Source organism: Tinamus guttatus, unplaced genomic scaffold (assembly GCF_059628265.1).
Source record: "Tinamus guttatus ecotype Peru unplaced genomic scaffold, ASM5962826v1 Tinamus_guttatus_pri_ptg000172l, whole genome shotgun sequence".
NCBI classification, from domain to species: domain Eukaryota; kingdom Metazoa; phylum Chordata; class Aves; order Tinamiformes; family Tinamidae; genus Tinamus; species Tinamus guttatus.
The window spans coordinates 5,091,437-5,119,345 of record NW_028288706.1 but is presented as its reverse complement, the minus strand read 5'-3'; the positions used below and the strand labels follow the sequence as shown (position 1 = coordinate 5,119,345).

The 27,909-nt window shown below is 46.8% G+C and overlaps 2 protein-coding genes across 5 annotated transcripts in view; one reads left to right on the top strand and one right to left on the bottom strand.

The window, feature by feature from the left end:
- Positions 1 to 4,360: 4,360 nt before the first annotated feature.
- On the top strand, positions 4,361 to 16,959 carry MPG (N-methylpurine DNA glycosylase). Its single transcript, XM_088523137.1, has 4 exons — positions 4,361 to 4,436; positions 5,065 to 5,290; positions 8,306 to 8,510; positions 16,523 to 16,959. The coding sequence occupies exons 2-4, from the start codon at positions 5,069 to 5,071 to the stop codon at positions 16,915 to 16,917; spliced, it is 822 nt and encodes a 273-aa protein (XP_088379263.1). The 5' UTR covers positions 4,361 to 4,436; positions 5,065 to 5,068; the 3' UTR covers positions 16,918 to 16,959.
- Positions 16,960 to 17,914: 955 nt separating this feature from the next.
- NPRL3 (NPR3 like, GATOR1 complex subunit) overlaps positions 17,915 to 27,909 on the bottom strand; it is a 44,389-nt gene continuing 34,394 nt past the window's right edge. For all 4 annotated transcript variants that reach the window (XM_088523134.1, XM_088523131.1, XM_088523132.1 and 1 more), the window contains 3 exons: positions 24,222 to 24,411; positions 22,882 to 23,074; positions 17,915 to 18,164 (listed from right to left, as the gene is read on the bottom strand). In XM_088523134.1, coding sequence (XP_088379260.1) covers positions 17,999 to 18,164; positions 22,882 to 23,074; positions 24,222 to 24,411 — 549 coding nt within the window. In that variant the 3' untranslated portion in view covers positions 17,915 to 17,998. The remainder of the gene's footprint in view (positions 18,165 to 22,881; positions 23,075 to 24,221; positions 24,412 to 27,909) is intronic.

Sequence of the window (27,909 nt, the reverse complement as noted above, 5' to 3'; positions counted from 1 at the left end):
TTAAAAAAATGATCCTTATTGCTGTACTGCTGCCATGCCAGAAGACACAAGTTCTTGACACATGGGATCATCTCTAACTACTTCTTGCTGTGGCACAGGAGGTGACATGGGACAACAGCATCCTGCTTTAGGTTGTGGTCTGCAGAGACTGGCCAAGATCTCTTAACACCTTCAAATCTGAAGCGAGTCACCTTCTGAAAGATGTAATTCAGCCAAACACAAGTTATGCCCACCTCAGTGCAGACACGAGGAGATGAAACACTCTGTACTGTTTTGTACTGCACAGCAACCCATGCAGCGCTGATAGCTTGCAAATCCTAATAAGGTTATTTCAGGAAAACTGCAAAAACCAGCATTTTCAGAAGCGTCAAAGCTTTTTATCTGGCTTTCTCACATTGCAGGTCACCTTCGGGTCCCCATTTCACACCTTCTCAGTGCCATCTTCGTCCTTATCCACCCACGCAGCCGCCTGCGTCTCCAAAGCAGTCGCTGCCCCCTCACAGCGTAGCAAGGGCTGCAAGTCCCCTTTCTTCCTCACAACCGTGCGACCCGTGTGGGGACTGAGGTCCGCGGCGCTCGTCCTCCTCACCGCCGGCCTCCAGGCCAACCCAGGGGGCTGGTACTCTCCTGCCTGCCTCGCTTGGAAATTCAGCCAGACAGTCACAGTATATCAAGAGGAATAAACACAATTTGACCCACCAGGCTTTCCCTGCCTCCTGTTATGCGAATATTCACAGACCAGCAGCCCTAGACACCTCCACAGAGTGCTGAGCAGTGTCTCGATGCTGCTTTCACCACGGGCGCCATCTTGGTGAGAGACCAAGCCCTTCCCCTCGGCTGCCGCGCTCAGGGGCACTTGCTGCTCAGGGGCCACCAACGCCGCTGCCCACAGACACGGCTCGGGCCACTCATCCTCCCACCGTTACTCCCGGGCGTTACGCCGGGGAAGCGCAAAGTGCCCGGAGCGGACGCTGAAAGCCCCGGCCCCGCTCAAACCGGGCTGCAGAGACCCCGACTGCGGATGAGGAAGGGCAGGAAGCCGCTCGGCGGGAAGGTGCGAGCCCACGGCCGCTGCCGGGGCGGAGCCACCGCCAGGACCGGCAGCCGCGGGCCCAGCCCACGAGCGTGCGCGGCGCGGCCCAGCGAGGCGGCGCCGCCGCGGCCCGGCCCGGCCCGGCCCGGCCCGGGGGACAGCGGCCGGCAGCGCGCGGCGCCGCCAGGTGCGTGAGCGGCGGGGCCCGGCCGGGCCTCGCCTCGGGGCGGCCCCGCGGGGCGGCGGGGCGGCCGTGCGCGCCGCGGGGGCCGGGCCTGGCGCCCACCCCGGCTGCCCGGCGCGGGGCTGGGCCGCGCCGCGGCCTCCTCCCCGCGGCCTGCTCCGAGGCCGGGCAGTGGGCGGCCGCCGCGCCGCAACAGAACCCCCCATAGGGCTCCCTCGGAAGCAGGAACTTGAGGAGCCTCCTGCTCTTGGAAAGCGCCGCAGCTGCAGCCGCGTTTTGGGCCACTTCAGCTGCTCTTGGCATGAAAAGCACTTGCTGGCCTAAGCCCCATGGGGTTCTGGGTCCACAATAATCAGTAGTGCCAAGTGCTGCAGCTCTGTGTAATGTGTCCTGGGCATCACAGATCAGCACTATGTACACCAAGTGGGCAGGGAGCGTGCAGGGAACACGAGCACTGGAGGTAAATGCGTGTGCGGCCCCGGCTCCTGCATATGCATCAGGCTTGGAAGGCAGCACACAGGATCTGCCGATTAAACTGTGTATTTTAAGGTGTATTGGATGTATATGATGTGGCACACAAATGCTATGGTTTGGGCCTGTAAGGAGGGGAAAGGCTTGGTTGGCAGAAATGTCCCATAAACTTGTTTTGAAAAATGGAGTCTTTTCTAGAGAGGATGAAGATGGAAGAGACAAAGCCACTGTGACGCCAAGGGGAGCAGCTGCTTGCTTTGCTTGTGCAGATCTGCGCTCACTCAGATTTTCACAGCCTCTGCAAGCAGCTGGGAGTCACTGGCTTCCTGGAAGCATCTTGTTTCCCAGGGGTTTTTTGCATTTTGCCCCATGTTACATCATCCAAAATGTTTTGGTCTCACTTGCCAGGAACAAGCTAGTTTTGTCTCATAGAGCATATTTTCCGAGCTCGTCCGGGAAATTGCCCTCCCTCCTGAGGTCCCTGTTTGTGCGAGGCCCGCAGCCTTTGTTCTAGGCTTTGCAGCGCTCGCTATCGCGGTGGACGTGACATCAGCTATTTATCTCAGCCTGCACTGAGAGTCCTATCGGCACCGCTCGTCACGCGCTCGCGGCTGGACCCAGCGTTCTCTTTTCTCACTCTCTTGAGTGTTGGCTGGTAATGCAGTGCACAGTGCGCATCAACGTGTTCTCCACAGCAAGGCTGTATGGTACAGAAATGCCATATACTGATATGCTGCTCCGTTCTGCCACATGTAGGACAAGTTCTTCCTCTGGGTGCAAACAGAAAGGAACTGTGTCAGGAAGGAGAGTGGATGGTAGCGTGTGCTTGGATCAGTCCCAGTTGAATGTCCATGAGAAGCATCTTAGCAAGCCAGTCTCATGAGTGAGTCGAAGTGTGGCTGGGATTCCCCGCGTGTGGATTTGTGGCACAGTTCAAGTTCCTTGTGCAGAATTTGAATGCTGAGTTGTTTCTTTCGCTCTGAGGAGCTGGCCTGACCTCTGCAGAAAATCATCTGGCCTCTTTCTCCCTAAGTTACAGACTCGTCTGAGGGGCTAACAACCACTTCAGCTCTGCCAAACTGGATGTGGAGCAGCCCTTTAAGTCTGAGCCAGAAAGCCTCTTGCATTGTTTTTCTTTTCACAGCCTTTTAGTTGCTGTATTCATGATGCTCAGCAGTGACTTCCTGCAGTTTCTGACTAGAGCTGAAGATGCTGAAGTCTGGATAGGGTCAGCCCATAGCAGGGCAAGTACGGGTGCCCTGGGGCTGCCAGGATCACATTCACATGAAAGCACTTGCAGCTGTTAAGAACTGCTTAACTGGAAAGGCAGTAGGTGCCAGACAGCTCAGGTCATTTCTGATGTTGCATTCCATAACAGCACAAACTACCAAATGAGTTAATGCTCCATAAAAATTGTCCATACTTTCTGCATGTCTTTATGTATCGCTGATGAACTGGAAATTCCAGTTAATGCTGTCAGAGAAGAATGGAGGTACCGACCTCAGTGGGAAGCATTCCCTTGGTTAACTCCAAGGGGGTCTGTGTGAATCGGGGAAGTTTGCCTCTTCTGTCCATTCCTGCAACCGTTTTTTTCCTATTCTCATACTTTGTTCTAGACAAGGATTCTCACTTGTGAAGGGCACCAGGCAGTTTTGTCTGAGCAAATGCCAACTGAGAGCTACAGTTCAGAAAAGAGTATTTGGCCTAGAGCTGGTTGTTCTACATCTTTAACATCAATGAATTACTGCAGTAAGGAATTAGATGTTTGGAATAAATATCAGACCACCTCTCTGCAGGTCATGCATATGAAATTTTCTTCTGCATGTGTTTATGCATATGTGTCTTGATGGTTCGTCTGAAACAGAAAGTAACTGTACTGGGAAATGGCACTATTCATTCTGACTCTTGCTGAAGGAGATTGCTGAATCTGTTCCAGTGAGTTCAAGAAAAATACTACTGATGTGTTTGTTTTCTTTATGGGAAACATCAGACTGAGATACAGAATGTTTCTGATTATGAAGATTGTTGTGATCATTTTTAAAAGCTGGAGATCTGGTGAAAAGTGAGTGGCAACAATTACTTTAGTTACAAATATACTGCTCTTGAAGGTTCAGCTGGATATAGGATTCTTTTTCCACTTCTTACCTATGATGTTGAACACTTGCTTTTCTCTGTGCTGTTTAGGTGAATTTCAGAACTGTCAGGGCATCTTCTGAAAACTGGTGTCTCTGCATTCTAAGAGTCCTTTTGGAGGCTGACACTTTCCAAATCTGGTGCCAGTGAGGAAATATTTTTAAGGTTTGGTTTCAGCTTTCATGTATTCGTGTGCCTGAGTCTGTGAGCTGATGTGCTCTGACCTGCAGATCCGTAAGCTCTCAGCCTGTCCTGGGCGGTTCTGAGAACGCAGCAATAACCCAGTGCAGCACACGCAGCCCTCCAAAAACACAGCTCGCTTTTGCAGGTGCTTTTGCAGTAAAATAGCTCCAGCCAAAGCTAGTTGCAGCAGTGGTGCTAATTCATTGCCCCTCAGCTCCAACATGATCCTGTTAATTAGCATAGATTATAGAATGCTTTATACGGTGAATAAATAAGTATGTTCCTGTTTGACAGGTATAAGGACGAGGTCCAGAAAACTACTTTTTGAAGCTTGCATACTGAATTGGTGACAAACCTAGAAGAACCATCTTGGGTTACTCAGTTGCTACAAATATATACTGTGGCCTGGAACAGACACTATTCATCTGTTTGGTAGGTGAATTTAAAGTTTTCTTTGTAGAGATCCTTACACAAGCATTTCTACAGCATGAGAGAGAAATGAGTTTGTTACTGTGAGAGTAAATGGGGCATCTTCCCACTCAAACCTTCTATATCCTGGGCAGATTTACATTCTTAGCTGGTTAGATTACGGGTTACTGTATAAAATGATTAATTATATATCATGTCCATGAGCCTGCTGAGTCAGCACAGTTTTTGCGGTAGATGTTTCATATCCTCTTTGAGCTGCTTAACAGATTACCTGAGTCCTACGTAAGGAGAATATTTTAGTAGGTCATTGTTTTCAAATTCTGGATTTCTTAGCAGTTCACAAACTTTGTTTTTACTGCTAAGTGGAGCAGAATTCCTTTTCCATGAGAATCCATGAAACTTAAACCACAAACTGCATTTTTGCATCTTCTTATAAGGAGAGCCAAATATTCACACAGCCTATGGAGACAAGGCTAAATATGTCACCTGCTTCAGTAGTTTGCCTAGTTTGTCCCATTAGGTATGGCTTTGAGATTCACTGTTTAAAAATGTATACAAATGCAGGCTTGTAGAAATTAGTTACTTTTAAGGAAGTTTTGTATTTCTAATTATGTTTATATCAAATTTCCAGAACTATGCCAAGGAAAAGAAAGCTGTTGGCTCAAATAAGTGCTCTCCAAAGCAAGTCCAGCATCCCTCCTTTTGATGGCTTGGAGGCCCTGAATGTCACTCCGGACAGGGATTCTTCTCCCAAAAGCAGCAAGTACTTTATGGTAGAGAAGAAAAATTCTTCCCAACTAGAATCGGATTTTTTTAACCAACCCTGTATTAGTCTGGCCAAGTCTCTTCTGGGACAGGTAAGACATGAATACTCGGAGTATTTTATTGCAGCATGTGCTAGCTAATAACTTAATGTAAGCAGATGAAATTCTCATTCTACAGTTTAATGCTAGAGCTTTGCTGTTTTGGGAATACAGGGCTTGTTCATTTTTGTGTTAAATTCACTGAATCTAGACTAATAGCTAAATCCATTTTTGAAGAAATCACAGGAGTAATTTTTCAAGATGAGCTTACAGTCACATTTCAGAATGAGCTTCCTCCCTTTTTCCTGATCTTCTGAAACGTACTTTGCTGTTTGTGGTTTGAAGATTGTTTCAAGTCCATTATTTTTTGACTTTTGCTTTGCCCAGAGAAAAATAATGCTCTGTAGTCAGCATCATCTCCTCCCCTGCCTCCAGTTTAACACCTTGTGATTCTAATAGCACGGAAGGTTGATCAGTATCCACTGTCATACCATACTGGAATATTTCATTCTTATCTGAAAGTTCATCAGATTGCTTCGTCCTTCCTTTCACGCTGCCCTCTATATCGGAATGTTGTATCTTGCACTGCTTTCTTTTATTTTTATTACCCTGAAAAACTTAGTGTGTTGGCAGACACACTGAGCTAACTAATAATCATTTTTATCAGGGGAGGTAGTTCCTTCACAGTTGTCTTTAGAAAAAGACAGTTCCAGCCCAAGATATCCCAAACACAATTGCAAAGTGTGCTTTAGGTTTTCTGCTGCGACCTTTTCTGAGTTCTTTTGTCCTTTTTTAATACTTTTATGGTCTGTATGGCCAACAAACTCTCTAACTTCTCATTGGTTTAGATAACTTCAGGAATTTGTTCCACTAACTGTTGGTTTTGGCCAGTTTTGCGGTGTCTAGCTTTGTTTTTTGATGGATGTTGTCCTACTTGTAATTGGCTCTGCTCTGCTTTTTAACCCTGCTAGTTTTTTTTTTTTTTTTTGGTCTTCCTAAATCTGTCTTTGATACGTCATACACATTTGCTCTGTTTATAGACATCCTGCTCGAGCCTTGCTTTTCCTGCTTTAACCTTTGGCTGCCTCTTTTAGGTTCTTCCTAACATGCTTCCTCATTTTACGCAGTTTCCCCTTTTTGCTGGGAAGCACTACTGTAGCAGATTATTTTTGGTCTGCATTGCTTGTGCAATGAGATTGAACTTTGTGGTTCATGATCATGGCACGAAGTCATTTTTCAGGGATGAGGGTCTGAACGATTCTCTTTCTGTTCAGGATTGGTTTGAGAGTTCAGTCTTCTCTTGTGGGATCCCTGATCACTCGTTCTGTGAAGCACTTAGTGGTATCAGCCTCCTGACCCACTGTCAGATAACCCAGGTTACATGGGAATGCCCAAAATTTCCCTGTATCAATGTGGTTGCTCTTGTCCTAATGACCCCGATGTTCTTATGCACTCCATCAGTCTGGGAGGATGATAGTCTAGTCCTAATACTTCTCCTATTTTACAAGCTAGAAGAGTTCTGTATTGACTTCAGATTTTATATAGTATATAACCCCTTAGCCTGAGCCAATTTAGTCTCTTATAAATAGAACTACAATGTTTATTTTGTGTTTCATTCACTATTTTCATTCTACCAGATTTTGGAGGTGTCCATCATATTAATATTGAGTACCTGAAACAAGATACTTGAATTCTCCTCTATTGAAAACAAAAGGATACCCAGAGTCATACAAGTTATAAAAAGCCTTTCAAAATGAACCTTTTTAATCCCAAAAGAGATGCTTAATGAGATATAAAAAACTCTAAAAAGAGCACTTAGTACAAAGGGTTATGCATGCTCTTTGTGTCTCAGATGTGGATTGATATGCTTGAAGAGTCAGGGAAATGTCTGTTCCATAATGTTGCTGTTGAATTTCATCATCTTGGAAGAGAAATTTGGCCACGTGGGTGTGCGCTGGGGTGTTCACAAGACAGTGACTAAACACCAGAGCTTTTCTGAAGTCACTGCATTTTTCATGAAGACAGAAAAAGCTCAATGATTTGGAAAGTGCTGTGGGGCAACTGCGCTATATAGGAGTTGCACTATTTGAGACATCTGGAGCATCCATACGAGATCTGGTCAGGAACCGCGTTAAATGTCCAGTGCAAAGATCAGACAGGAGTTCAGCTGCTTCTTGAAGGTCATGTCAGAATTGCTTGTTCTGAAATATGGAAGCACAGAATATAATTAAACCGATAGCTGCTGCCCAAATAAGACTATGCTGATGTATTTTATAAACACATATTAGACAAATTGAGATGCTTAGAAACCAGGTTCAACCACAAAAACCTTGCGTAGAGTTTAGTTTTTTAAAATTCGTTTTTTAAAGTTATTTTTAAAGAGAATCTGTTCAGGGTCATTTTATTTCCATCTACTTTGCATTATTTAAGGAGGCAACAGCAGCTGGGAACACACCGTAATAACAAAGATCTGTGGTTGCCTGCCTGAACCTTGTTGCCAGCTCTCTAGTACTGCCCCTCTCTGTAGCGTGGAACATACAGAAATAGCTTGGATATGCTGGTCACGATTATGTATATGGTTAGGGACTAGCTTTTCTTTTTAATCCTTTCTTTGGAGAGGGATTATTTAATTAGGCCAATGACATATTTCTTCCAATCTGAAGAATATACATTTCATGATGCTCCAGAGTTGGCACGGATGGTGCTTTTTCTCCTAGAGCATTAGATGTCCTGGTGGGGTCGGGTAGAATAAACAAAATAACCACAGAAACAGTGTTGTGGGCTGGGGCGATTGCTCCTTTAGTGCATATCAGATCATAAATTTATTCTTTGTGATACTACCACATCCAAACATTCTAGACATTTGTTGGGGCAAATGACAGGTAAAAAGACCCTGCACTAGGATGTGGCCCAGACAGTAGATGCTGGTAAGAGTTCCCATTAGGTTACGGAATGGATTAGAGGGAAAGGAGGGGATCTTTTTCCCCTCACTTCTTTGTTTCCACAGCTCTTGCAGTGGTTATTTTGTGTGGCAGGTTGCTAACTGATGCACTCTGAACTGTATTCCAGATTTTAGTTCGCAAACTTCCTGATGGCAGAGAACTCCGGGGGAGGATTGTTGAAACAGAAGCTTATCTGGGTGGGGAAGATGAGGCTTCCCACTCCAAAGGTGGGAAGCAAACTCAACGAAACACGGCGATGTTCATGAAACCAGGAACTCTGTATGTGTATCAGATCTACGGCATTCATTTCTGCATGAATATTTCCAGCCAAGGTAAGTTGAGAGTGGAAGAGGTTTAATTCCTGCTGCACAGCTCTGGTATTTCTAGCTACGCTCACCCTGTTACAGCCACTTGTGAGTTCCTGGGGACTCTGTGAAGTCAGTGACTTGCTACCACGATCTTTTCCTTGGGATCTGAATAAAGCATGAAACTATGGACAACATGTGAGCTTTAAAATTGCAAGCAGGTTCATCTGTGGCTTCACAGTGAGTAGCCGGATGAGTTTTGGTCCTGGCTGGAGCTGTATGAGCCACTGAGACACAAAAATACAGATCTGTGACTGGAATTTAAAGTGGGAGCAGGATGGAGGATTTGATGACCTGCACTGCTGCCTTATTCATGTGATTCAGCAAACTTTGCTTCTTAAAGGTTACTGTTTAGAAATAAATGTAGAGTCTAGTAAGGGCCTAAATCCTGGTGTCTCTTGACATGACAAGAAAGTCTTCTGTTGCTTATCTTTATCCTCAGAGGCTGGAAGAACAAAAAGGTCTGAGATGTCCCAAGCTTAGTCAAAGAGTTACTACAGGAGCATTTTAGGTGCTTTGATGTATCTGTAACAAACCCACCAATGCAGAATCTTTAATCCGTTTTATTATTCTCAAGATAATGTAATCTACCCCTCGCTAACAGGGGAGCTGGGATCAGCACTGGTGGGGAAGATCGCAAATGATTCTGGCATTTACTGAGACTCTTCTTTCACAGCTCCTCTTAACAAGCAGTTGTTACTTTTAAACCTATTTTTTTCTATTTCCTCTCAGAATGACAGTTTGCCTTGTAATAAAGTTATGGGTTACATAGACATAGTGAAATGGCAGGAGGTATTTCTTACAACAAATATTCATTTAGCTTCAAAAAGCTCAAAAAAGATTATTTTCTTTTTCACCAGTACAAAGATGCAACTTGGAAAAAAAAAAGAATTGTTTGTGTACTTCCAAGTGGATAGCAAATGTTGTAACAGTGACCATGAATCCTCAGGTCTTGGCTTTGGGCAAGAGCCAAGCAGCAGAGCGGTGCCAGGTTACACGGCGGGGGAAGCGCCTTCTTCCTAAGTGACAGTGCCTCGTGGGTGAGCACATGGGAACTCCATTACTACGTCCCTGCCAAATCTGCTCCGATAACAAAAGCAGAGCGGGTCTTTATTCAGGATGCAATTTTTAGTGTTCAAAATATTACGGTTAATAGTTCTTATTTTAAAAAAAAGTCTTTGAATTGTAAAAAGATTTCCTTAAACTTTATGCTTTGTGAAATTTCCCCTTCAGCTCTGTGTTTAGCATTGTAAGAAATGAGCCAAACAGTTCACTGCTGCGATGGAATTAGTTTGATTTTTGCTACAGAGTATTCTCCATTAGCCTGCTATTGCTACAGCTATGCTGACACGAAGTACAGCTTTCACCAGCAGCTTTGTGAGGAACACACGGAAGTAGATAGCACCGCTGTACATGTCACACATCACTGGGTGCACCTACATAAGCAGGAGTTACTCCTTCAGCTTAGTTGCTCATGTGCCAATTTGTTGAAAGAAACAATTTGTTGAGGAACCATCTTCCATCTGAGATGCTTTGCCCATCTTCACCTAGATAGAGAAGGAGCTTGTCCGGGTGCTGTCAGTGTGAAGGAGGATTGAGGAAGTCATCTCTTGTGGTTGCATCAGCCCACCTTGGGAGAAGGCAGAAATGTTTGATTTTCTGGGTATGTGACAGATCTTGGAAATTTCGTTTAGAATTGCTGTGGCCATGTAGAAAACACAAGGTAATTTTCACTGAAGAAAATGTGAATATAGTCCTTTGTGAACAATGTGCTACATACAGAGTCTTGTTAAAATATAATGTCTGTTGTAGCTTAGCTTTGTCCCTTAGCTTGGTCCCTCATAACATGATTTTCTGATGTGGCTGTTTTCATCATCTTTGTGCCCAGAATTTAATGCAAAATATCTGAGTAGTTCAGGGTCTCTGTGGAGATGCCATAACCTGGAAGGCTGAGTGACTGACCAGGAGATTATAAAGAGATAATGAACAACATAATTCATGAGGGTGTCACTTGGGTGTCACAGATTACTGAGAGAACCCTTTTCATTTTCCAAGGAAACATTCCTAGTGGCATCCCAGAGCCAGACGGCACTTTGGTTGGATATCAACAGTGTATAGCTGCAGAACAGCAGGAGTTAAACAGCAGAGACCGTGGGGTGATTACATCCATTCCCATATATCATCTCCTGCCTCCTGTGATCTCCCTGGATCTTTCATATCTCCCTCTCAGCTGTCCTCCAGGCTGAAGATTTCGAGCCTACTTAGTTATTTCTTCCTTAGGCTTCCCCTCCGAAGCCAGTCCATAACTTTGATCATCCTGGTTGCCAGTTGCTGAGTCACTTCCAGCTCTGTTGTATCCTTCTATAGATGGAGAGGAGGAGGAGAATAAGACTAGGCACGCACACGGAAATCAAGACAGCAGTGCAATTTGCTTTATTTAAGAGTTGGGGTTTCAATCTGAGAATATCTATGGTATTGCTGGGGTTGCAAATTGGAGGAGCTGAGAAGGGAATAGGGTAAAGGTCTTTTGTGGGTTCTTTGATGATGGTCTTCAAACAAACACAAAATGACCCTTTCTTTAGCCTGGAGATATTCTGACTTTGACCTGTGTGTTAGCAAAGTTCAGACTGAATGATGTGAGGGTTAGGGGAAAACTCGAGGTTGATTTCGGGAGATGAATGTGCGTTTAGCATCTTCTACAACAGCAGCGTCCCAGACAGCCAGTTCTCAGAGACTCTTTCAATGAGTCTTTCTTGAAAAGACACTGTTTCGCCATTAAGCAAATTGTCTCAAACTACTCTTGCAATCATATATTATTTTTAACAAAGCTTAACTGAGATCTGTTGCAGCTTTAGATGTTTAACGCTAGTGCAAACCAAAAATCAGTAATGAATTCTCAGAAAGATGGATGGGAGTAGAAATACTAGGAGAATTGGAACAGAATCTCAGGCTGTTTGTCTGGGACCAGTTTTTAGGAGATTTGTGTGTCTGTGGATGCGTGAAGATAGTGAAGGGTGGAAGGAGCTGATAACTGCAGCTAAGTTAAACCATGCTGGCATAGTGCCTTTTTTTTTTTCTTTTTTTTTTCCATCACCGGTCAAGCTACCAAGAAGTAATAAGAAATGCCCCCATTTTCCTCCCCTCCTTTAAGACAGAATGTTTCTGGAATGCACATGTGCTGCACTCGCTTGCCCTCAATCAGAATAATAAGGAGGTAAAGTTAAAATCTTTGATCTCCACTAAAAGATTTTGGAAAGAAAGTTTGAGCTCTGTTTTTCCAAACATTTCAATATAGTGTAGAGAGTACTTTACCCATAGTTAATGGTTGAGAATCCCTCAGAAATTCCTTCCAAAAAAGCAACAGGAATTGCTGTTAGATCTGAGAAATTCTAAGCCCAGTGCTCACTGAGCAAGTTTTCTTTCCTGCCTCCTTTCTGACTGCATAGCAGAGCACAGATAATTCCCATATCAGGGTACTCCGGGCTGTTTCCAGATAAATTAAATAGCCTTTTTGTTTTTTCCTCTCTCCAACGGAGAAGGTAAGTTTTCAGTGCAGAGAAATCCCTAAATATACCCAGAATAGGGTGAATACTAGGAACTTTCTTTCACAGTGCTTCAGGCAGCGCCTCTAGGATCTGCTTTCTCCGTGACTGAAGCCAACAAAAACACTTCATATCCCTCTTTTTAAGTAGCTGCAGGCCAACCCTGTGAAGGTATGGCTGTTTGGGAATTTTATGGAGTTTAACAGAGCTCTTAGCTCCATATTTAGTCTCTTACATCTTTCTTGTTGTCTTAGAAAAACAGTCTCCCCTGAATGCTATCAGCCTCCCTATTCCCTAAGGAATGCATAAGACAGTGGGTCTCAATGCAGCAAAGCAGAGAGAAAACATTCTGTAAAAATAGAACTAATTTATTGCTACTAATTTCCTAGCTCTCTTACCGGGACCTTCTCGTGCTATAAAGACATGAACGCAGCCCCCAAGCCTCCCTGCTGTCCTGATACGGTGACATGGGGCAAGAGCCTGAGACAGTGTGTGGTAAGGCAGGACCTGGCAGTATTTGTGCTCCGGCTGGTGTTGGGCGCCAAGACTATCAGATCCTGAGCTGTGTCTCTTTGAAAAGCTGACCTTTAGGTAACTCATTACTTTTTTTAGGTCATTAAGTGGTTAAAAGGGAAGCTTTCTGAGGGCTTGGTATGAGTTTTCTGTACTCTGCAGGGTTCAGTACAGGAGCACAGCTCCTTGCAGAAGGGGTGATCTCTGCCCATGGGTTGGAAATGCCCTTTCTGTGTTGAAACCATCGTCCTGCATTAAGCACTGTTAGTCCCCAGGTTGTCAGTGTCCCTGCCTGTCACTGTGCTGGCATAGATGAAGCCACCTAGTTTGTAGGCCAGGCAAGGCCTCATGCCGGTTAAATTCCGGATCCTTGTGGGAGGAGGGGAAGCAGTTAAGAGAACCAGGACATCCTCTTCAGTGACAGCTGTCCTGCTGCTCCTCAGGCTCCTCAGTGAGTGGCTGGTGTGCTGATTTGGAGCTGTAAGTTAATAAAAGCAGCAGCCTTTTTGCTGGAGAGAGATCAAAGTGCAGGGCTGTCGCCGTGCTGCTCCTTCCCTACCATAAGCGCTGCTCAGGACATGTCCCAGACGCGCACGCCGTTGGGAGCTGGCAAGCACCAACCGTCCCGCTGCAGCAGCCTCGTGTAGAAAGCAGCCAGACACTGACTGGAATCATGCTGGGGCCTGCTTGGCACTTCATCAGCTCAGGATATGAGAGGTCTATAAGAGAAGTGTCGAGCTCTATTTGCCTCCCCCTAGCTCCACGCGGCTCAGCTTTGTCAGGAAGGGGATATTTGGTCCTTGCAGCTCCCCTGTTTTGATGTCTCAGCTCGCAGCACTCTTTTTTTAACAGCAGGTGCAATAATGTTCTGCGGTGTCACCCACGTGTGGGAAAAGGTGCTTGACAAGCAAAGTGGGGCTGGCAGAGGCGCTGGGCAGAGCACCTGCAACAGCAACAGTTTAACCTTGAGAGACACCGTCACTGTAATTCAGGTCAGATCAAAGCCAATGTCCTCAGCCCAGATGTCCCCAGCCCAGCTTGATGCTGCCAAGAGGCACCAGAAGCCCTTCAGCTGTAGCCCATTGCTTTGCCACCTTGTTGGAGCGTTCAGTGGATTCCAGCTGTTTGCATTTTCATTTCTCTTGACTGTTATTTTTGCATTTATAAAACCATAACGAGGTGAAGGTTAGTCTCAAAATATTCTGTCACCGAGTATGTGGAAATCTGTGTACACATCACCAAGCTAGAGAACCATGTGAGATTTTAGCTGTGAAAGGTCATCCTGTTGCAGGCTCCAATTCTACTGCATGCATAGAATGCATTAATCAGTGTATGGATTTGGAACGCACCAATATAATTGGGAGAAATCATAGGTGACAGAGGAAGAAAAGATTTTATAAAAATATTACAGTTGTCTTTCAGTGTGCGCGGTTCCCATCGCATATCCTGGCAACTGCAGGGCCGGTTGAGCACCAACAGCCCATGGAGGGCTGAGGGACGTCTGGTGGCCTCCCTGCAGGAAGACAGTAACTGCCACGTCAAGCCTCTCTTTGGCTTCGCTGTGATTTGTTCATCTGGAGTTTGCCAATATGAACGTTTTGTTAACAGACTTGAAGTAATAGCTATTAAAATCTGGTGATTCTCTACCCAGACCCAGTGTCATAGGGCATGGACTTCCCCATAACTTTTGGGCTCGGGCTCTCAAGGAAGTGTTTTGGGAGCAGTGAGTCAGATGGGTGGAGAGAGGAGAGAATTTTCTTCTCTCTGGCGGCCAAGAGCTGTTTCCAAGAATGAGAGCTGGAGCCAGGCCCGGGAAGGAGCAGCAAGCTGCACAAGGGGTGTGGGACATCCCTATCGTTTTATGATTTCTAGCTGCACTGGGTGAGAACTACCTTCTGCCTCGCTGTTAGACCCCGGTTTTCAGCTCTGATCCAAAGTGTCTCCTTTTGGCACGAGGGTTAAAGCATCTCCGGATGGGAACAGAGAGCTCGGGCTGCTGCTGCTGGCGCGTTGGTGACCGCATCCCTGTCAGACAGCCTCTGAATCCAGACTCCCGCAGGCTGCCCAGAGGGAGAAGGGATGGTCAAGCAACGGCAGGCAGAAGCAAGCTGGAAGGATTCAACTGCTCTTTAGGAACTGAGTAAAACTGCCAAAGTTGAAGAGCAGGGCCTGAACCAGCCCTTGGGTGGCAGGCAGGCCCGAGAAGGCAGCAGCTCATCCGGCATCCCTGTGCTCCTGGCCATGTATCCTGCGTGCGGTCTGCCCTGCTTCCCCACGTCAGTGCTGCTGCTCAATATGAAGAGCCTCAGAGCAGGGGGGGCGTCTGTCACACACAGCCAAACACTGTGAAAACTGCCTGCTGGAAGGGCACGAAGCGCAGGCGGAGGCAGGTGCCTCCTGCCTCTGCTGTGCAGATGCTCTGCGAGCACGCGTGCATCCAACGCTCGTGTCGCTCCCCACAAACTCCCAGGGACTCCATTTAGTTCTAATGTAACCACAGTTTCCACTTGTGTTTGTGAGGGAGGGATGAAGGCAAGCGGTGTAGTTAGCAATTGCTCTGCATCACACAGCTGCTACTGGCAAGTGAGACATCATCCTTAGGCAGAGGACGTTTCCCTGTGCATGGATGAGAAGCAGAATTAGGACGTGCAGTATGTTCTTAAAAATCTCAAATGACCTTGGAGTTCTAAATCTCTGTAGCCAGAGCAGCTGCTTTTGGCTGCCAGATTAGCATCAATCCCCTTGGTTAGAGGAGGGAGTGCCTGCACAGATTGCTGACAGCTGTTGGAAGGGAACTGTTGACTGCACCAAGGACAGCAGGTTCGAGGCAACAGCCACACCTCAAAGCAAAAAATGCTGCTCCCACTTGGTAGGCTGAGCTGGGAGCCCAGGAGGGTAATTCAGTGTGGGGCTTGTACCAAATCCGAGCTAGGCTGTATTTTTAGAAACTGCAGGTCCTGCGAGATCTATCTAAGAAGATTTTACCAGGCTCGAACATGGCACCAGATGTTTGAGGCTGGAGAGGGAGAGGAGATTCCTGTGGCGCAGCATCACTGCGCATGCAGATGCCGGAAAGCAGGAATGCCGTGGGCGGCCCCGGCACAAGGGCTGCTTGTGGGGCAGCAGAGCCCCCTGTGCCAGGCTCTCCGCTCGCCCCCGCGGGGTCACGAGAAGCCGTCCCCTGTGGTCTGGTGGAAAGCCCCTGGGAAGCGTTTATGTCACACGTAGGCTGGCGTGTCTTGTCCAGGGACAGTTTTGGTATTCAGAGCTGCACCTTTGCTTTGCTGTCACCGGAGTTCCAGGGAGCAGCTGATCACAGGAGCTGTGGGAAGCCTGTGTTTCCAAAATGCCAGGGTGATAAATCAGCTTGGAGAGAAGATTGTGGCCATGTCCTTCATCTCTTGGCACAGAAACGTCATCTCTGCTGACATGGTGTTCACTGGCCTTGCATCTTATGGCCAGGAATGTAAAGCCACTTGTAACTATGTAATTGCACAAAGCCAAGTTCATCTCCCCTACTGTTAGATCTAGAACTGAATGTTTAAATTTGTAATCCCTGTTTCCTATTTGAATTAGAACAGCCTTCTTAAACCATTTTTTTTTTCTTAAACCTATTCAGAATAGGGGAGGGGCTGCAGTGACCATGGGGTTAACAGGCTCAGAGCTAATTCCAGTGCTTCGACTGGAACCTGGGCTAAAACCCAAGAGGTTCTTGATCCCTGTCTTGTCTCAATTAGCCTATGGTTAAGCAGAATGTGTTGCTGCAGTGGGATGCCAGTGCTTGCAGTGGTGTGTGAGCTGGTTGCCACTGCAGCCCTGCATCCTACAGGTGGTCACCAGCACCGCAGCTGCACTGGGGAACTCCTGTCCCTGTCCCCAGCTGCTGCTACCCCTGCACTGACACCCTGTTCTTGTTCTGCGCAGGGGAGGGGGCTGCAGTCCTGCTTCGCTCGCTGGAGCCTCTGGAGAACCTGGACGCGATGCGAGCGCTGCGCAGCGCGTCGAGGAAGGCGCCCGCGAAGGCGCCCAAGGACTGGCAGCTGTGCAATGGGCCCTCCAGGCTCTGCCAGGCCTTCGGCATCGATAAGGGCTTTGACCAAAGGGATCTGGCTCAAGATGCAGCTATTTGGATGGTGTCTGGGCCTGAACCGCCGGGAGAGCACGACGTGGTAGCTACGGCCAGGATTGGTATTGGCAACAAGGGAGAGTGGGCACAGAAACCTCTGAGGTTTTATTTAAGAGGCAACAAATATGTGAGTGTTGTTGACAAGAAGGTGGAGAGAGAGATGGCAGCACTGAGCTCCTCCTCCTTGAACTGACCAGTCCTGCAGGGGTGCCAAAGAGCAGGACACCAGCTTCAGGCTGTATCCTGGCAGCGGCGAGCACAGGATGATGGCTTGGAGGTTTTAACAATAAATGTACTTTATCACCATGAACAACATGTGCGGGGATTTTTATCTGTGGGGCACACTGCTGAAATGGGGTCCATTTGGGGCACTGAAGGCTGGTCCCTTCCTTGTGAATGGATCCAGGCTGAGTTGAGGTGGAAAAGTAGCAGTGGGGGGAGCTTTGGGTGGCCTGCATGGCAATTAACCTGCATCTAGGATTCTGTAACAGCAACTACGTTGAGTGGGTTCCTGCTCAACAACTAAGCTCCCTCCACCATGTGCAAAAAGTATCCCGCAAGCAGGAACACACAGTTGGTGACAACAGTGCCCCTACAGACATTAGCAATTACATTATTGGGGCAGGGAGTAAAACACAGTATCACAGTGAACCAGTTACTCTCATCCATGAACCTGTTTTCATGTGACACCTTTCATTCCTACCTATGTCCTCGCTGGTGCCAGATAATGACGAGCAAACAGAATTCCTCAGGGTCCAGGGACGCTTTGCTAAAAGTCCTGCCTTTGAGTGCAGGCGCTGCCGTGGGAGCGCGGGCACCTCCTGCTCATGAACTGTACTCACAGCTCAGTGATCCAGCAGCCAGCGTGGTGACAAGCACAGAAAGCCTTTCCGGTGAACCAGCAGCCACCAAAGGGACAGGACTGTGCGTAATGTGGCAGGAAGAACCTTCTTGGAGCGCTCTCACAAGCCTCGGGGAGGAAGGAGGGTCAGGGCAGCGCTGCAGAACGGTAGCTCCTCACCACGAATCCCTGCTGAGCGAGAGCGCAGTCTTGCAGCAGGCCCTGCAGCACCTCACACCATAGCCCAGGCTCGGCCATTCAGGAGCTCAGAAGGGAAATCTCACAGGAGCAGATGGGAGACTGAAGCAGAGGGGAAGAATTTGCTGCAGGTCACGTGGCAAGAGAGAACTCACCATTCGGCTCATTTATATTTGAGTCTTATCTTTTAGAAAGACATATCAAAAGGGTAGCAGGTTCCTTTCCCTGCCAAGAGTCATTTTAAGAGCGACTGAAAGACTGAAATCACGGGGTCCTCGTGGCTGGTCACAACGAGCACGCTGCGGAATTTGTCGAACAGCATGAGCAGCTGCGAGCGGCGCATGTTCTCGTTGTACATGATCTCCTCCAAGTGGTGCCGGCCCCGGAAATAGTGCAGCAGCCTGTGGGGAAGGAGAGCAATGAGGCACGAGGGCCAGAAGCAAGTGCACCCAACGAGAACCGAGTCCTATCACCCTCCAGGTCTCCCCTTGATGGGAATTTTGACCACAGACACCACAGAGAAGTTCTGGGAGTTGTCAAGTCTCCAAAGAACCCCCAAACCTTGAGGTGTCAGCCAATACCACAATGGCTGCTGTAATTCCCGATGTCTTTAAAAAAAGGCAGCACAGAGACATCCGTGCTGAGTATGGACACAATAACGCAGACATCAGACAACCTCAGTGCTGCACAGTCCAGCCCAGAGGGTCGAGGACAACCCCTAGCAGCCTGTCCTTGGCAGCAGGTCACCCCTTGCTTGGGGTTGTTCCCCAGAGCCCCTGCAGCACAAACCATGAGCCACCCCCAGGGAAAGCCCTAGTTTGCTGCTCAGTCTCTGAACTGCCTGAACAACCTCCCAAACACAGGGACCATATTGCACATATAGTTGAAAATATTCCCAGCAGTCAAAGCCCAAACACATATGTCAGGATCTCTTTCCCAGCTAAACACAGATGTGTGCCTGCATGTGTTACTATATACACTAAACACCCATCACTCATATTCTGCTCCAAGCTTCAGCAGCTTTTTTTGATGTTTCTATACCCAGATACAGTTAAGGAATATGCTGACCTGTTACTTCAAGCCAAATGACAGTAAATGAGTGGGGATGACAAGATCTGCTTTCCAATTCCTTAGTGCAGTTCTCTCGCAGGAGTGGCCTGCAAAAGTCACCGTACATCCCTGGGAGTGAGTATTCCTGCCTATCTGCAAGTCTATATTCAAGCAGGATGGGGTGTCTCATGCTTTCTGTGAAAGACTGATGCTTGTCTGGCTCTTTGCTGTTATTCAGGCAGCTTCGTCACAGGCAGCCCGGAGGAAAACGGGCACGTGGTACCAAGCAACAAACCACAAACCTCCGTCTGTGCCGTGTCCATCCTCTGGCTCTCAAGTTCGCATTATGTAGAGCACTACTGATGTGTCTTCTTATATGCAGTACAAAGAAACAACAGAAGTCAAGTTCCAGTAATATTTACCTTTCCACTCTCCGTGCTGTGCGTTTGCCTTCTGCAGCATCTCCCACTGGGCAATTAAATCAGGCCAATCAGTCCCCTCCCCTGGGTCGCTGATAACCAGTACCCCAAGCAGTGACCAGTAGCAGGAAACACAGGGGTTTGTGTGTGTATGTGTCAAAAATGTTCCCAGGGTATTAACAATCATTTCTAACAACACTTACAGGTCTTGGAATTTTATTCTTTACAGACACATGTTTCAGCTGGCTGTGGAATTAGCTTGCCCAGACTTTTACCTCCAGAAATGGTCTCATCTTTATCACTTCTAGCAGGTCGCTCCCTGAAAAGAATCTGCTTCCTAGATTTATCCCTTTCATTTTAGCCCAGATGTATCAGCTCCAATTTTCCAAGATAAATCAAATGCTGCCTAACCCCAACTGGTTCCTGTATTATTATTTCTGTCTTGCCTAAAGCTCCTCCCCTAACTTGTATCACTGTTCAAAAAGTGCTTAAAAAAAAAAAGGGATTTTAAAATCTCCCTATTCTTTCCCCTGTACAAAGCTGCTCACTGTGGTAGTCTCAGCCTCCAACACCGCTGTCTTCAGTGCAGGTGCCTATGAGCTGGCCTTCGATGGCAATGCAGACAAAGCAATTTTCCAATAAATAAATCCACTCTATACTCAGGAAGAGTCTGGATTCATAACAGATCAAGATGAAATACTTTCCATTCCAATAAAAGCTAGAGAGGATATTAAAGAATATCACAAAAAAAGCTGGCTGGAAGAGACTGTTGAAGTCTCTGGTCCGACCTCCGGCTCCAGCAGGACTATTGCCAATGCTGTAGCTCTTCCTAGCCAACCTCTGAAACTCTCCAAGGATGAAAATCCATCCCCATATCTGGGTAATCAGTCCAGGGCTTCACCACCCTTCTGGGACAGAAATGTCCAACTAGAATCTACCAAGCTATAACCTGGGGCAGAAGGGGACAACAACTTCTATTTATTGGTAGATCTGTCCACAACCAAATGCAATCAAAGAAAATTCCTCAAAGGAGCAAAGGACCTTCATCTCTCAACTTTTAAGAGCAGGAAAAGAATTCCTGAGTGACTCGTCACTCTCAGTTTGGGAGAGGAGCCATGAGTGAAGCCTCAGATTGTCCTGAAAAGCCCCATCAGACGTGCAGTGAGGAACAGAGCTTTGTGTGCTGTCCTGAAGATGTAGCTCAAAAAGACCTTGTCTGCTTCTCGTGTTTACCTCTGGAGAGACATGTCCTCCCTCCTCCTGCAACAGCTATGAAAAGAACTTGGATCTGAATGTTATGAGGGTTAATGCAGCCAGTAGCAGAGCCAAACTTCAGTATTCTATAGATCCCATTAAAATTTCTGCTTCCAAATCCTGACTGTGCATTGTAATGGAGAGGCACAAGCTCTTTCTCCTGGCTGTGAGTGGCTAGCAGGAGTTCGAAGGCACAACCACAGCAAGATGTACCAGGCTGAACTTCACCGCTCTTCTGAAGATAGACCATCCTGTTGAGTGCACAAAAATTATTCTTGGCAAAGCAGTCACGGTGTATTTAGTGCAGTAACTGTGCATTTACAGCAAGAGTTTGTGCTGGGTTGCAGCTGATACAGCAGGGCTTTTTCTGTAGCACAGCCCTCATTATGTTGCTGTGCCTCCAAATGAAGCAAAAAGAAGAGCTGACACAGTAACATCTAGTGGGTAATGAAAAGGATCAGCTCATTTGCTCCACTAGGTTCTCCACAATTTTTCACACTTTCATTAAGAGTGATAGGCTTATCCAGACCCTCACGTTCTGCTGGTTTACAGTACAGGAGAGAGAATACACCCACAGCCTCCAAGTTACAGTGTCTCATCAAGTCACAGGTAACCATGAGCACCTTCCATAACATTTCTGTTTTTACAGCACCCTACCCATTCCTGCAGTTTGTTTATTGTATCTTCTTGGACAGGGCCACTGAGATGATTAAGGGATTAGTGCATATCTCAAATGAGGAAAGACTGAGAAAGCTGGGCCTGTTCAGCCTGGAGAAGACTGTGGGAAGACACTATTGATGAGCAAAAATAATCTGAAGGGAATAAAGAGGGTGGGACCAGACTCTTCTCAGAGGCGCCCCATGACGGGACAAGAGGTCAGGGGCACAAACTGGATTACAGGAAGTTCTGTCCGAACATAAGGAAAAACTTTTTTCCTGCAAGGGTGACAGAGCACTGGAACAGGCTGCCCAGAGAGGCTGTGGAGTCTCCATCCTTGCAGATATTTAAAAGCCACCTGGACAAGCTGCTCTAGCTGATTCTGCTCAAGATGGGGAGTTGGACTAACTGATCTTTAACAGCTCCTTCCAACCTCAACCATTCTGTGACAGCGAGATCCAGAATCCTCTGCCAAGCACAGCTATGAACCTGCATCACCACTAAGCCAGTCCAAAACCTCCCCCACAAATTCTATCCAAAGATATCACCAACTTTGTTTTTGTTTTCGTCTTTCTTTCTCACAGGTTTAGTAAGCACTTATTTGCTAATGAGAATTAAACATTTTCCAAATTCTCAAATGGCCGATGGGTTGCCACACAGGGAACAACCTCTGAACAGTCTTCGTAACAGATGCTGGTATGAACCGAGTTACAAAAGGTGGAGGAGAGGAGTACTCAGAACAGACTAGTAACCTCCGATGAGCATGGGAGATCTGTGTGGAAGAGATCAGAGCACAGCACAGCTGCAAACTTTGCTGCAGATAAGAGAAGTATTTCCTTACCAGCTCAGTCTCTTGAGGCTATTGGACTATATCAATCCTAGGGTGAGAACTAGATTTTTAGGGGATTATGGACTGAACCTGGGAAGCATGGGAAAAGCTGCAGCACTTTGCCCAGGTGGTTTTCTTTTTCGTCAGTTTAAAAAAATGGTGAAAGTTGCATTCCAGTGATGCCACAGTATTCTGAAGTGCTTCCAAAAATCAAGTATTTCTCCCCCACGTTTCTCCCAGATGGCTGGTTATGAAATGAGGTCATTCTGCTTCTTACAATGTGTAGAACCATGTCTTGGCTTTGTTGTGTTGAAATTTGCAAAAATAATACCGGATGCAAAAATAATACTGGATGCTACTAATCACACAACCCAGTGACTTTAACCAGTGGAGCTAACTAGCCTAACCAAGTGAACAGCTCATCTCAGCAAAAAAGATCCCGAAACCTTTGCAGGCTGCTCCATAGAATCATTCAGGCTGGCTTTATATGCGTCATATTTGCATGGAATTACACACCTTAAAATGATGAATAGCTTGCCTGGAATGACAGCATCAGCATGGCTGGGTCTTTGCTGTGGATGTTTAAAAAGTGTTTTCAGGCTATGCAACTTTAGCTCTACTGTGTGTAGACCCAGGAAAACCATCACCCAGACAGCCGAGTCCCAGCCATATGTCCTGGTGCTTTTTCACCCATCCAGGACTTTGTTAACAAGTGTTCTTGCAAAACAGGTATTAGTTATTGTCAAAATTCATGTGTATAGATGAAATAGGTATGAAGGGAAGACAAAACAAAAGACTTTATCTTTCAAAATCCCAAGCCAGTGGAATTTGCTTGGAGTATCTACCCATCGTTCACTAACACAGCAAAGATAAGACAAAAGTTTACATTCTGCACTCCTCCTTCCCTACCTTGCAAACATGCGGAGATCCTCTGGATTCTGGGCAGCAGGGACATTAAGAATAGCTTCCCGCTCATGTTCCAACAAACTTGCTAGTAGATTCTCTGTCATCCTTTTATTTAGTGGTGAGTCCCCACCAGGTATCAATTCAGCACTGGAATTATCCATGCTAGGGCTTGTCAGAGTCATGTCATCACTACTAGCTATAAGGGGAAGAGAGAAGACACACAGAACATTTGCTGAACATTTGCTAAAGACTGTCAGTTCCTATGCAGTCTTTCCAATCAAATCCTTCAGATTTGTGGAGAAAATAAAGTGGCTCTGGATATGATACATGTATCTGCAATTAGTCAAAGGACAACACAGGGGTTTTCTCAATGGGAAAGTCAAATGTTTCAACAAAGTCATCTATTTATGTGGAAAATTGTACCCCTGGAGCCTATAAACAGTCCATAAAACACATCTGAAAAGAAAATTCCCAGCCAGCCCTGCTGGAATAGAGTGAAGTGGTAACATGAAAAGCCTATCAGCACAGAAGGTGGGAGCAAGCAGAAGGAAAGGCCAAGAAGCAATATCCTCTCACAAGTGAGCCAGAGTGAGCAGATTGCAGACTTATCTGATTCATATTCCAAAATTTCTGTCCTAATTCATGACTCCTGTAAAGCAAAAAGTTGTACAAAGAATCTCTCCTGATATCCAACCCCAGTGTTGCTTGGATTCTGGAAATGCTGCTCATAGCAGCAGAGGCATGGAAGTTTGGGGATTTCAGCACTGTGCTTGATTTACACTCCTGTAGAAATGCCTTCCCAGAATCACTGAAGAATGGCAGCGAGGAGATTAAAGAACACAGGAATGAGAAATCAGCCTTTTCTGAGAACAACACCTAGCTCTGCTTTCTGCTTTTCCTGTGGCTCTACAGCCCATAGAAACCAAAGCTGTTTAAAGCAAATTCTCACAAGTGATTTTTCCTGTCTTGATAACCAAAGTTCACACAGTAACAACAGTGCAGCCAGAGCACCATCTCTGTCACTTTTTAGTAGACCAAGGAAGTGGAAAGTTACTTGGAAAAAATATCTCTGGAAATAAAGTACCTCTGATAAAATGAAACTATTTTATGTGACCAAATGAAAACTTGGCAATTTATAATGCACTGCTTTGTTTTTAACACAAGAGTTTTGTAGTTGCTAAGACTTTCACTAATGCCCAGCTCCAAGAGGAGCTGGTTGTAATTAGCAAGCACACCAGCAAAGATGAACTGTCCTGCTACAAAGGCCGGATTATCTGGATACAGTTAAGAGAAGCTCTAAAAGCAAGCAATGGTGTGAACAGCAGAGAAAAGTATGCTCATACTTGGAGAACCAAAGCTGAGAGCATTGGGGGTGCTTAGGCTTCGACCTCCGACTCTGGCAGTAAAGGGCAGGTCTTCATCTTGGGCTCGGAAATCCTCCTCGCTCGGCGGCACCATGAGGCAGACGTAGGTGTGAAGCTGAATGAGGAGCCGATGCTGGAGCATCCAGATCACCATCTGAATGAGCTGAGTCTGCAGAGCAGGGCAGGAGGTATTAAACACACACAAAATAAAATATGGTTCAAATACAGGAGAAAAACAACGCACAAGGCATAAGAGTTTGCAAGGCAGATTTTACAGGGGGGAAATGTTTTCAACACAACACCACACCAGTTTTGCCTCTTCTCTGTATAGTCAGTGTACATTTCCTAATGCAAAAAGGTGACACCTCAGATTCGAAGCATTTATGGATACTTAGGCTGCAAGAGTGTAAATTGATCTTTTAATGACTTACATGTCATTACGTAAACCTGACAAACACAGCCAGTGTCTTCAAATGAACCAGCCCCTGCCCTTTGCCATAGCTCCATTACCAGGTATGTTCTAGCCAAGCAGCTGAACGAGTCTCCCTGCACACACAGCGCTTTAGACATGAAAATCTCCACACGGAGCTGTTTGGTTCTTGTTTTTTTAAACACGAAAGTTTAGGAGGTGGTCATCTTAAAGCTCAGGATCTCCCAGAAAGCCAAGGAGAGGGCAGGGCCACTGGTCACAGCTGAAGCAACCAAGATAGGTACCCAGGAGTAGGAGCCATTTGCTGTCAGGCAGGAAACTCCTGCAAAGCCATGGGAGAGATAGAGAATCGGAGCCCTGCCAGCACTCAGAGATGCCCAACTAACACTGGCAACAGCAAACTGGGCAGAGGAGAGCAGCCTGCTGCTGCCCCAGAGACCCCTCTCTGTGGCAAGGGCTGCCATTCCCCGCTGGCTCCGCATCGCTCTGCAGGAAGAGGCCGAGCATTTCCAGGCAGCGAGGTGCTGACAGGGAAGAGTTTCAAAGGTGCCGAGGGACGGCCCTCATGTTGAACAAGCATGCGGAACACCCTCCTTGCACTAGAGCAGCTGAAGAGCTGCGGAGCGCCCGGAACGGATGCTGAAAGCAGTGGGGAGAGCGAGGGAGCCGCGCGTAGGGGCTGCCAGGGCCGGCTGCCAGGGGCTCCGGAGGAGCATTCAGGACGCATCAGCCTGTCTGCGTTTCTGCACAAAACGTCTTTTCATTTCCAAGCCACTGCAGGCAACCCTTCCCATAGCAAGCAGCTCTGAAAACACTGACTCACTGACAAAAGCTGTTTGGGGATTTCATAGCAACCAGCACTGTTTTGGTGAGCGAAACACATGCAGACTGAGCTCACATTCTGAGAAGGAAGCTAGCTCTGCTGTATTAATCATCAGGATGATGGGCCAAATCTCAGTAAAAGCCCCGAAATGAAGTTCATCAACTCCGTCCTATAAATCATACAACTTCCGGTGACTTTCAAATCACACTAGAGACATCTTTTGTTTGCTGATAGACCCACACTTCATGTTTTTGGGGATTCCCTCCTCTTGGGGCTGGATGGATCTGACTCCTAAAACACATTATCTGGGATCACCTTCAAACATATGTTTTTCAGAAAAAGCGCCTTTTTTTTTTAATATTTAGATTTATGAAAGGAGAAGGCTGCCAAAACATACTGAGTGCATTCCTGCATTATTTTGCTAACATCTGAAGTCAGCCTTGAAAAGACTGGGAGCTTATTCCAGTGATTATGCTGATAGAAATCTTCCTTCCAGACACAGGCCTGGATGGAAAGATGTTTCATGTGCTTTACCTAAACCTCCAACCTGCTGGCACGCAGCAGTGTCCGGTTAGTGAGTTCCACGTGATTTGAAAACCCGAGGTCTGCGCATTTTGGCAACACAAAATAACCTCAAAAACTCCAAGGCAGTTCAAGGAAACTGCACACTGGCTTCACAGAAAGACCAGCTTGACTAGACCAGCAGACTCTGCTGTGGACCTGGCCTAAACTCCACCAGGCACTGAGATGGTTTCATGAATTATAAAAGCAGCCGTTTGAGTTTGTTACAGCTCGTTCTGAATGCAGAGTCGTATCTCACACTGATTCAATTCTACATACGCACGTTCACCTCTACCCTCTTGTGTGAGTAACTCAAAGCCATTCAGCAGACAGCAGCTATGGCTCAGTGAAAAACAAGAAGCCAGACAAAAGTGGTGTTACAGCTTTATGGCTCTACTGGGCTTTCCGGAAGGGAAGACTGCCAAGTGTCTCTGGGCCGAAGGAGGGAGAGTGGGAGACCAGTTGTGACTAACTCTAAAACTAGTTCGGCCACGTCACATACAAATGCTACAACAAAATATTTAAGTGAGCCTGAATTCCTGCCAAAGGACGAGAGAGAATGATTAGCATTGAAAGTTATCTACAATAAATTGACTTCATTGTGAATTCAGTACCTCTAAAAACCTAGTCCTAGAAGAAAGCCCAAGCACTGCAGCATCCTAGGACTGGCCGCATGCCCGTGGCTGTCTCATGTCACCACTGCATTTCCACTTTGTCCTACCCACACAAGCACTTTTTTCTCCCAGGTTTAAACCTATTTCTTACCAAAAATAGCAAGTGTTTTCACAGAAGAGACCAAGGAGAAGCTTTGCAAATAAGTCCTGCTGCCAGTTCTTCAGGACAGGAGCACTGAGCTTACGTTTGTTCTCCATCTGCTCTTCTTGAGCTTTGATGGAGTTTTCAAATTGGACTAGAGGAGGGAAGGCTCCCCTGCACCATCTGCACTGATCTGTCTGTCCGAAATGCTCTTCCTCCCTCTCAGATACAGGGTTGTCATCTTCATGCCTGGGCTCAGCTGGGCTCCTTCCTGAAGCCAGAAAGGGCTGGGAGCAGCTTCCCAGGAAAGGGTACGCTTCCGTCCAAGACTGCCCACACCCACTGTCATCATGTGGCCCTGTAGGAAGCCACAGCCAGCTTTCTTTGGCTGAGCCATGACGGAAATACAAAAGGAAAGGTTTTTTGTTGCTTAATTTAGCTAAACATCGGTTCTAAATTTCATCCATATTCCCATCATCTCTCCCTGCCGCCGCCTCTCTCCAGTCTGCTCTGCCGACGGCTCCTACCTGCAGCGCCTGGGTGGCTCCTGCCCACATGGATCAGCCCAGGCCACCCGCCTGTCCCCCATCCCCGCTCAGCAGCTCCCGCACGAAGCCACAGCGTGTCATCGTGCAGGGCTGCTCGGGAGCCACCGCTAACAATACCCAGCTTTGTGTTTACTGACAAAAGCAGAGAACGTGCAGCAGCTTCTGAGGACACGGCCTGTAGACGTCAGCCCATCTGGGCAGTCTGAGACAGGTCCTGGGAGGGACAAGATCTGACCCTCATTATTCTCTTCGCTCTTGAATCAAAGGGAGCATTTGTAAAAGTCTCGAGTAACGTGTTAAAGAAAATGTGTTCCTTGCCAGGATTTGTTAAGGCTGTTTCCTCTCTAGGCCCAAAAAGAAAACAAAAAAGCCAGGATAACTGGTCCTAGCAACAGCTTCAGGGAAGGGAAAACAACAACAGAGCAGTGCTCATTCCTAGCTTGGTGTTTCTCACCACACAAGGATACACCTCTACTTAAAACACAGTATATGAAGTGCATGGTCCCCCTTTCTCCACCCCAGATTATCTAGTTAATCCGGCACATTAAA